The 10,168-nt window shown below is 42.3% G+C and overlaps 1 protein-coding gene across 1 annotated transcript in view; it reads right to left on the bottom strand.

Moving 5' to 3' along the window:
- Positions 1-498: 498 nt before the first annotated feature.
- LOC311103430 (extracellular serine/threonine protein kinase FAM20C-like) overlaps positions 499-10,168 on the bottom strand; it is a 57,588-nt gene continuing 47,918 nt past the window's right edge. Inside the window, exons 7-10 of the mRNA XM_084144996.1 lie at positions 2,755-2,864; positions 2,549-2,630; positions 1,977-2,036; positions 499-1,387 (exon numbers count right to left, since the gene is read on the bottom strand). Coding sequence (XP_084001122.1) covers positions 1,114-1,387; positions 1,977-2,036; positions 2,549-2,630; positions 2,755-2,864 — 526 coding nt within the window. The 3' untranslated portion in view covers positions 499-1,113. The remainder of the gene's footprint in view (positions 1,388-1,976; positions 2,037-2,548; positions 2,631-2,754; positions 2,865-10,168) is intronic.

The following is a 10,168-nucleotide window of genomic DNA, read 5'->3' as shown; positions in this document are numbered from 1 at the left end:
TTATGGGCTGCTGAGAGGTGCTTGTTAAAGAGCCCTTGTGTAAGAAAGCTGCTTCCATCCAGGCTTTGAACGCTGAATTTAAGTTGAACTGAAAGCTTTATTGAAAAGGAAACCGGTAGCACTTTATTTAATGGTGTACTGCTTCGATTGGTATTTAGGTGGTTCTTATTAGGAAACTATGTGGCATCACTGAGTTCTTTCTGGTGCTTACGCTATACTTTATGCTTATTTGGGAACTACCTGCTTCAAAATGGTGTCTATAGCAGTGTTTGTTTGAATCCCAAAGTACCAAACAAGTACTTTATGTAGTAATGAATGGGGTATTACTGTGCAATTACCATTTTACCATGTAAATTCTTAGTAAATACCAGGTCATTTCTGTACCGTAAACATCCTCCTCTATAATGTCTCATAGTAATGGAAGCGTAAAGCATTGTCATAGATAGTGATGGGTTGAAAATGGAGGCAACTGATAAGTAACGGTCACACTGAGATTTATCATAGACAATATACTATATTATTTTCATACACTCCCTCTAAAATTAAAGCTTTATAAACCTTATATTCCATTCCTCCAGTTACTGTGCATGAATAAAGCTCAAACCACATTTTAACTTGTTAAAGTAAAATCTCATTTGGTTGCGTAACACAAAGATACTGTAGCTAGCTTAGCGCAAACCCGAGCAAACAATGATAGCCTTCGCATTCAAACAACCCAAAAAACATAACATAAGAAAACCAACAAAGTAAAATCAAAATGGTTCTTCTTTATCATGTCCAAGAGAAGTAATAAAACATCTGTCCTAAGCAAAGACCAGGTCTCTTCTCTCCTCAGTTCACTGCTATATCTGTGGACCAACAGTACCTATATATAAACACTCATACATGGGAGGTTCCATAGAGGCATTGACGGCAAGTCTCGGAATTCACTGAATTCAAAATGGCGGTTCCCGCACAGTCACAGGATCCAGTCAGTCTCTCCGTGAGACCAGACACCCATGGTTGGTTCACCATCAACGGTAGTTTCTTTGGAGGTCCAGGATGGGGAGAGCGGCGAGAACCAGGGGTATCACCTCTCCACCTCCCATCTCCCTCTCCTCCTAGCTAGCCTCACTACCTGTGCCCTGGATTCCTGTGGGTGACTGTGTCCCTGCCCCCTCTGGCTCCTCTGTAGTCCACCTCCACCACGTTACTGTAGCCCTCCTTCTCCACACAGACAGCCAGGACCTGGAGCACCAGGCGCAGCCTTCGGTCCATGGCCTCCAGGTGGGGCTGGATGAGGATGGGGTGGAGGCGGTCACGCAGCAGGGACTCCTCCATCAGACGGCTCAGCTGGTACTCCTCCTTGGCCAACAGCTGCAGACGCAGGTGGGTCGACTTCCTCACTCTGTGGGGCAGCAGAGGAGGAGGGGAGAGAGGAAGGGGGAGAGGAGGGGAGAGAGGGAGGGAGGGGAGGGGGAAGGGAGGAAGGCAGAGAGGCAAGAGGTCTTACTTTACAGATGGACTTCTTAAAAAGGGATGCACTTGTACATCTAGTAAGAATCCTAGGAATATAAAGGGAAACATGCTTCAAAAGAAGAAAAGCACACTAATTATACTTGCAGACTGCGCAAGCAAGCAGTTTACACAGGAGTGTGTGTTATGATGGAGAGAGAGAGAGAGAGACAGAGACAGAGAGAGAGAGAGAGAGACAAAGAGAGAGAGAGATCGAGAGACAGAGACAGAGAGAGAGAGAGAGAGAGAGAGAGAGAGAGAGAGAGCGAGAGAGAGAGAGAGCGAGAGAGAGACAGAGAGAGAGAGAAAAAGCGCGAGAGAGACAGAGAGAGAGAAAGAGAGACAGAGAGAGAGAGAGGAGAGAGAGAGAGAGAGACAGAGAGAGAGACACAGAGAGAGAGAAAAAGCGTGAGAGAGACAGAGAGAGAGAAAGAGAGAGAGAGAGAGAGAGAGAGAGAGAAGGTAAAATAACAGATGCTGACCTGCAGCATTGGCTCAGAGGCACCAGGATGGAGAGCTCGTCATGGGAGTGTTTCCCGAACCTGCAAAGAAGAGAGGAGAGTAGGAGAGAGGAGAAAGGACAGGAGAGGAGAGAGGTGAGCCAAGCAACACCACTCACTGGCTGATAATACAACACCTTGGTTTGTGTTTCTCACAGACTGTCTCACAGCCACCAAAAGCAGTACATCTCTCAGGATCGGTGAGAAAGGCATCAGACTGAAAGCTAAGCTCCAGAGTCCTGAACATTCTATTCTCATGGAACATTCCACTCACATTCCCTTCCCATTGAGTGTCAGTCAGGGACCGAGAGTTTTTCCACATGCCTTTGTAGCTTGATTCTGAAATGCACAGCGTCCCTCAGACCTTAAAAATACCTTTAAAACATTTATTATGCCTTTGCTTTGAGCTGTTGCTATGTCCTGTTGCTTAGTGTAACAACTCAGAACTGAAGTTAAAGAAAGAGAGTTTTAAAAGGCTATGTGACAAATCAGACATTACCAGTTGCCTAGAGAACAGATGAAAAGGGTTGAGATGTGCTGTGTTTTCTCCTCACCCTCTTCCATTGTCCAGATGGATGATGAATGTCTCGTTTCCAAACTTCTCAAAAGTCTCATAATGGTGCCGGTCCATGTTACCTGGATACAGAGGTAAACAACATTAATATACACAGGAAAAGAGGACCCCTATTCACCAAGAATGTCTATATAGGGAATAGAGTGCAGTGGAGGGAATAGCGTGTAATGGAGCTTCTGTCCTCACCCATGAGGAAGTCAAAGATGGTCATGTCCATGATGTCCAGCAGGCGAGAGCCGCGGTCATAGGGAGGAGTCTGCTTCACCTCATCACAGTAGTCTGGGTCCACCTCCCACCTGACCATACAACCGATCGCACGCGCACGCACGCACGCACGCACAGACAGACAGACAGACAGACAGACAGACAGACATTTAGATAGTGTGAGAGGCTTTGTTTGGTCCAGTCCCTTTAGCTAGCTCCCCTCCCTTCCTGTCGAGCAACGATGTGTGTGTATGTGTGTGTGTTTGTGTGTCTGCATGCCTGTGTGTGTGCTGTGTGTGTGTCGTTAAGGACAGGCCCCTGCTGCTCGACAGCAGAGCAGGGAGGCACACAGCAACTGTGGAGCTGTCAGAACACTTGACAAGAGGAGAAGGAGAGAGGGAGGAAGGGGTGGGAGCAGGGGCGGTGTGTTCATTAGGGCGATATGGGCGACGCACTGCCAAACGGGAAAAGGAAGGGATTTTTTTTCTAATCAATTATATCACGGCAACAGTAGTTATCAGTGTTCTAATCTAGACGTCTGATCTGCCACTAAATGTCCAATCAGGCTAAAGTCGTGCTTCAAATGGCCCGCCCCTTTTGGGGCGATTTCAGTCAGGTTGAAAATCGCCCCAGAAGTCTCTCATAGACTCTCATGTAAAATCTTTTTTTTTCAAATATCAGAGCTTTCAATACAATCTTTATGGGTTCCGGGAGGGCTTGCACTTACGCGCTTTCGTCATACGTAACATAACCATGAACGTAACTAAGAAAAGAGCGGGTAGCAGCGTCAATCAATTCACGTACTACTGTCAAGATAGCTAGCGTTCAGTGCAACTCGATTGTCTCTTTGAAAGAAGTTCCTTTTTGTCGGCGAACAAATCAAGATAAATTGGCAACGAAACAATTAGGACCTCCCAGACCGAATTTAATAATTCAACAGGTTTCTACTAAAGGGGGAAAGTCCTACACCCGAGGATTTTCCAAAAATTGGTACGAACGAAAAACCTGGCTAGCAGGCTGCGATGTAGCTAATGCAGTCTTCTGCTACCCCTGCTTACTCTTTCACCCTGAAGGCGGCACGGCAGACAGCACCGCTTGGACAGCGACTGGTGTAACGGACATGCACCATCTTTCAGAAAAGATTAAGAAACATGAGCTGTCAAAGACCCACATGGATAGCTGTTTGAGATTGTTTGCTTTGGGGAGAGTGAACATTGCCACTCAACTGGATGAGGGATACAGGCTAGCTGTCCGCCGCCACAACGATGAGGTTAGCAAGAACCGCCACATCCTCAGCCGGCTAATCCAGTGTGTGAAGTTTTGCGGAGTGTTTGAGTTAGCTTTGCGAGGCAAAGATGAAACTGAGGGCTCCACCAACCCTGGTATTTTTCTTGGACTTGTCAACTTTGTGGCACAATTAGATTAGGTGTTTTATGGAAATGCATATTGTTTATGCAGTGTTGAGGAATGCGAAAGAACCCTAACCCTTGATTATTTTTACTGTGATAACTTATTTTGCTTTTGTAAGCCAACACTTTTGAGATCAGTCAATAAATGCTTCTGGTATTGACTTATATGCTGCCCCTGTCTTCATGTTGTTGCTGGACATATCTTTTTTAAAATGTGTGTAGGTAACCTAAATCATCAGAAAAATTGCCCCCCCTGAGAATTTTTTCAGGAGCCGCCACTGGGTGGGAGGGAGAGTGAATGGGAGGGAGAGTGAAAAAGAGAGAGGTAGAGAGAGAGTGAGAGAGGGGAGGGAGAGGGGAGAGTGAAAGAGAGAGAGGGGGGAAGAGACAAGGTGTGACAAGTACAAAAGGAGAGTATGAGTAAGAAAGAAAGTCACAGTGACACAGTGAAAGGCAGAGATGGACAGATAGATAGACGGTTGTGGTATCTGAGGAATTTATGACTTTGCTAATGGTTTCAAATGGTTTTAGAGGATGTTGACTCAGCTTAAGGGGAGCATCTGGGGAGTAGTTCTATAGGGGCACCCTAAAGCCGAGGAAGTCTGTTAGGTGGAGTCCTGGGATTGGTCTGTAGGGAAAACACCCATATCAGGTTACATAGGATAAATACAAGGGTTAAAACAGAGGAAGGGGAGAATAACATATTACAGATTGGGGTCATTGTTCTCCAGATATCGGCAGATATCTGTAAATTGACGCTGGAATACTTTGATATAAATAAACCTTTATAATCAAAGTACAGTGTCAGCGGAATTCTTGTTTTCACAGCATCTCAGCATAGTTTTCTCGACACCACAAAATGGCGACGAGGTATTTGGCCGTGTTGCGTCTTTTCTCAGCGTTCCATTCATGGGCGCCGAGCTGACAATCGCTCCAGAGTCCGGCAGATAAGGGTGAGTTTTCTCACTACTTTGGGCACTGGTCAGTTCGTGTGTCTGTGTGTGTGCATTGAATGAATGCACCGTTAAGAACTTGCGTGTGTGCTTTGCTGTTATTTGCTGTGGGATAGGAGTCCGTTCTAAATTTTTTAATTTGTTTGCGTTGAAAGCAACGCAAACAGGGGGGATTGTCTATAGGGATATTTTGCTTGAATAAAATTCAAAATGAATACAATGAAGGAAAGGCCAGGAACTAAGAAAAATGTATACAAATTAGGGCATCGCGAATCTAGGAAAGCCCTCTAACGAGACGATCATTAGGATGGGCCGAAAATCCTAAAAGCACATTAGGTGGGTTTGGGTCAGTCTCGGGGACTGGTGATTGTGGTATATACATTCAGTTGCAAGTTACCGCTCAGCTTATAGTTGACGAATTATATGTTTGATGTAACCGCTCATTGAATATCCGCGGAACTCGAGGTAGCAAAAATTTAGGGACAAAGGAAAAAAATGGCGTGATGATAGTAGCATGCTTAGGGGTCCGTAGGAATGGAAATAAGCCTCTTAAACTGTATGTGTATGTGTGTAGAAGAGAGTAGGATTTGTGTTCGATGTTTTATGTTGGTTTGTGAGTTCTGTTAAGTGTTACTGTTTGTCTATGGGGGGAAAGAGAGGAAGTACAGCGGGACTGTTTACTTTCTGTCGTCTAGCTGGGAGAGAGTTGTTTGAGAGCTCCATCCACTCTGAAATCGCACTGGTGAATGTACTACGTATGCGTGTGATTTTATGAGTTTATAGTTACGTAGGGCAAATGTGCCACTCCTCTGCCTGCACTGAGTTGCTGGGAGACGCAGACTCAGAACAGAGCAGACAGACAGGGAGTGGGGGAGATTTGAACACGAATAGAATGTTCTGTTTGTTAAATCGGCTGTTGCTTAATGATGAAACTATTTGTTGAGATCTATTGAATTGATAAATGAGAGAGATATGTTGACGGATTAAAAATAAAAAATAATAAAATAAATAAATAAAATAAAATGTTATTGAGCTATTTATACTATTCCTGAGTTAAGTTGTTTGCTTATTTCTCAGAGCGAATGTGACTAGAGGAATATTGGATGGTTGTAATAACCCAGTGAGTGCATAAACTACTAAATTATTGTCTGTTTCTTTGTTCTTCTGTGATATGAGAGATGATAAGAAGGAGGAGACAGAGAGAGAGAGGAAGTGCTGACGAGTGCATCATGCGACAGAGTGTGCTGCAACGGATCAAGTCAAATCAAGGCCAGTACTGTTCTATTTACAAAACTTACCTTCCCATAGAGGATATTTTGGGTGCCTAGCATATTTGATGTTATGACAATTTGACAAGGACTTGGCAACAGACTGATCAATTGATGTAATTAAGAATTGCATTTTGGAGTTTTTGTGCATGAGTGGGTTTGATTAGAGTTGAGTGGGGAAATTGAGTACTGACATTATTCTGTAAAACTAAGGTCATTGGGTGCTTATTAAGCAATGGGGTTTGTGAGTGCTGTAGTGTTGCAGGTGTAGTGGTGTATGATGAATTATGACTTTGCTAATGTTTTCAAGTGGAACCTGAGAGGATGTTTATTCAGTTTCAGAGGGAGCCGTTTTAGAGTGACACCTCATAGAACAGAGGGAGTCTGTTTGTTGGAGACAGGTGATTGGACAGTAGAGGGAGCCACCCATATTTTTGTAAAGATTATAAGTATGGGCTAGAGACAAAGAACATTAGAACAGACTTATTATTTTGGGACTCTGTTCTCCGGATGCTATAGACATCTGTAAACTTATGCTGAAATCTTGTGATATGAATAAAGCTTATGATCAAAGCTCAGTATAAGCGGACTCCTTTGTTACAGCATAATTAGCCACATTAACTCGACACTACACAGGATTAGAGGTCTTTATTTTTTGGATTGCTCTAAGGTGACTACTTTCATTTACTTTCCTGATCGGATGTGGTAAGATTGCCACTAATCAATAATTTGGTAAAATAAAATAAAATAAAATAAATTGATACAAATAAATAAATTAATACATTAATTGATTAATTAATTAATTTGGGGAAAAAAAAAAAAAGAGGGAACTATAGGCTACATAGTCTAAAATAATGAAATAATTTACAATAAAGGAATATAAAAGAGTTGTTACAAGGGGGAAAAAGGACATAAAAACTATGAAAGTAATTACTCCTGTTGATGTAGTAGAAAATAGTAATCCTTTAGTTAATGGTATTGCAAGGTTATCTGGAAAAGGGAATAAACGTTGGCCTGACATTGAACAACCATGGCTAGTGGAAAGGACTTTTAACCCTGACGTCATCAACATGATGAAAGTGATTGAATAATAGAGAGAGGAAAAGCAGAAACGACGATAAAGATGAATCCAAAACTCCAAAAGTAGGAAGAAAACGAGATGTCTGGAAACTAAGGGTGGAGTGAGGTTAAGGAAGATGGAACATGAAGATGATGATGATGATGATGATGATCAGAGTGATTGAGAAGAGATCATGGGTGGATATGACTGTGATCAGAAGGAAGTTGGCAAGAGAGGAAAGAAGAAGGATACTAGAGATTTGATCTCTGATGGAAGTTGAAGGAAGAAGAAGGATACTAGAGATTCGATCTCTGAGGAAAGTGAAGATGGAGAAAGCGATGAAGATTTGGAGATTAAAGGTGCTTTATGTTCAAGAGGATTTTATTCAACAATGATTAGCACAGAAGAAATAGAAAGAGATATAGACTGATGCGTATTATGCCTGGATAAGGGGAATAATTTAGAAGAAGTAAGAGAACTGCAAAGAACAACTCAAGAAGCTGAAGATACAGAAGAGAAGAAAAAACGGCTGAGAAAAGGATCCCAAGAATTGGAGAAGAATAATACATTGAGGAAAGGAAAGAGAGCACAAGTAAGAAGATGATGCCAGATGATATTTCGAGGACAGAATTTAGAATATAAGCCTTTGAAGAATACCGATATGTCAGATATACTTGAGAAGCTGTCTACTCTTCAAGATGGAGCATATCCTTGGATTTCAAAAATTGGAAGAAATTATGGTGGGAACACAGTTTGCCATAGGAGACATTAAGAGACTTTTGGCTAATCTCTTTGGGATTCCAGATATGGAAGAAATATTTCAGAGAGCAGGACTTAATAGATATGTGGGGACTGAGGTGAATGACCCTGAATTTTTGGTTGCAAGTGGAAACTGGCTGTGGAGAGCACTGAAAGAGATGTTTCCAACAAATGTGCATTCTGACAACATTCTGATTGATCCACTAGGACAAAAAGAAAATCTGAGAGCCTATGTGTCAAGAGTTCATCAAGGGAGAAATATTATTGGAAATGATCCAGATGTGAGTCAAATTGAGAAGTCAATTTTGAGAGCTAAACTGCAGATGGGACTGCCCTCACAAGTAAGGAGCAAACTGGCAGAGGTGGTTGGACTTGGAAGCATGACAAAAGGTGTCTATAGAGATAATATAGCCCATCAAGTGGATCTGTAGAGGAAAAAGGAACACAACTAGAAAGAACAGGACCAAGAAACTCTCAGAAAACTTGATGAAATACAACTGGGGGAGAATAAGAAGGAGAAGAAAAGCTTTGGTTATGAAGAATCAATGTGCACCAAATCAACAATCACTGCCACAGCTTCAACTGAACCAGATCAAATGCAATTGTACCAGCCACAACTAGTGGTACAAGTTGTTTCATATCCATAGCCAGTTTCTGGAAAGACAAAGAATTGGAGAGGAAGAGGAAGAGAAGGCTTAGGAAGAGGAGGAAGATTTAAGCCATACTTCCAGCAATCTTGAGAAGTGTGTTATGATTGTGGACAGGTTGGTGACTTTGCCTGTGAGTGTAATGGGCCAGAAGGAAACACAAGAGGGAATTTCAGAGGAAGATACAGGAGCAAGTGAAGATCATCTGGAGGACAGGTGAACCCCTATAGGGGCCCGGAGCAAGGATTCTAGGGGTGCCCAGAAGATCCGAAAGGGGGGTGTCAGCTGGTAGCACCAGTTAGGGGAAAAATATCCAACAATTGAAGTGAAAATAAACAACTGACTATGGGAAGTGATGATGGATAGCAGAAAGGCTTTTATCTGTGTTCAGCCTGAAGAGGTTACACATCTCACTATGTCAAATCAACTAATTAGGACAAGGACAAGGAGAGTCATAAGCTGTACGGATGACACATGAATCTATTTGAAGTGTGAAGATGGATTGAAAATCTATGGAAGAGGAGATGTTGCAAAAAGTTCAAGAATGTTTGTGATATCAAAGTAGTACTGATATTGGATTTGTGAAATCAGCCCAATTGAGGTGAAAGTTGAATTTCGACGAGGAGGAAGACCTCCTTGGAAGAATCAGTATCCATTGAAAGATGAAGCAATTCAAGGGATTGAACAAGAAATTGAAGGACTTTCAAAAGCAGGTGTTTTGAAGACAATATAAAAAATCCTTAGAGTAAGAATGTTTGTTGTTTTGGGAGAAACCATGAGGGGTTGATAGTAGCGCCTCTGGACTATTAGGTCTGATGATTTAGGAAGCTAGGGGTTAGCTAATGTTGCAAGGGGGGAGATTAGGAGACAGATCATAAAGGAGTAGGGTTTTTGGGAACCATATTTGCTTGAATAGATTGACTATATCATAGGAAGGAGGACAATCTGTCTGAAAAATCATGTTTAAAAGGGGGTGACTGTTATTCTTGGTTACATTCCTACACCAAGAGGGGAATAAGATGTCAAACTAAGCTAAAAGATCCTCAATCGTTTGCCAAGTTTTTGTGTAAAGAAGTCGCAGGTGGGGACTTCCGGATCAAATATCCAAAAATTAGTGGGAAAGGAATTTGTGGATAAATCAGTGAAATGGTTTTTGAAAAATTAAGGGAAAAAGTCAGACTAAAAAGTTAAGAAAACTAGGGTTGAAGGAACTCTAGGACAGTCAGCTAAGCTTCAATGTTAGTAGTAAGAGAGAGAGAACAGTGGTGAAGGGAAATTTAGAGTTCAGTGGGAAGATAGA

Source organism: Coregonus lavaretus (genome assembly GCF_964263955.1).
Source record: "Coregonus lavaretus genome assembly, chromosome: 28".
Taxonomy (NCBI): Eukaryota; Metazoa; Chordata; class Actinopteri; order Salmoniformes; family Salmonidae; genus Coregonus; species Coregonus lavaretus.
This window is presented reverse-complemented; position numbering and strand designations above follow the sequence as displayed.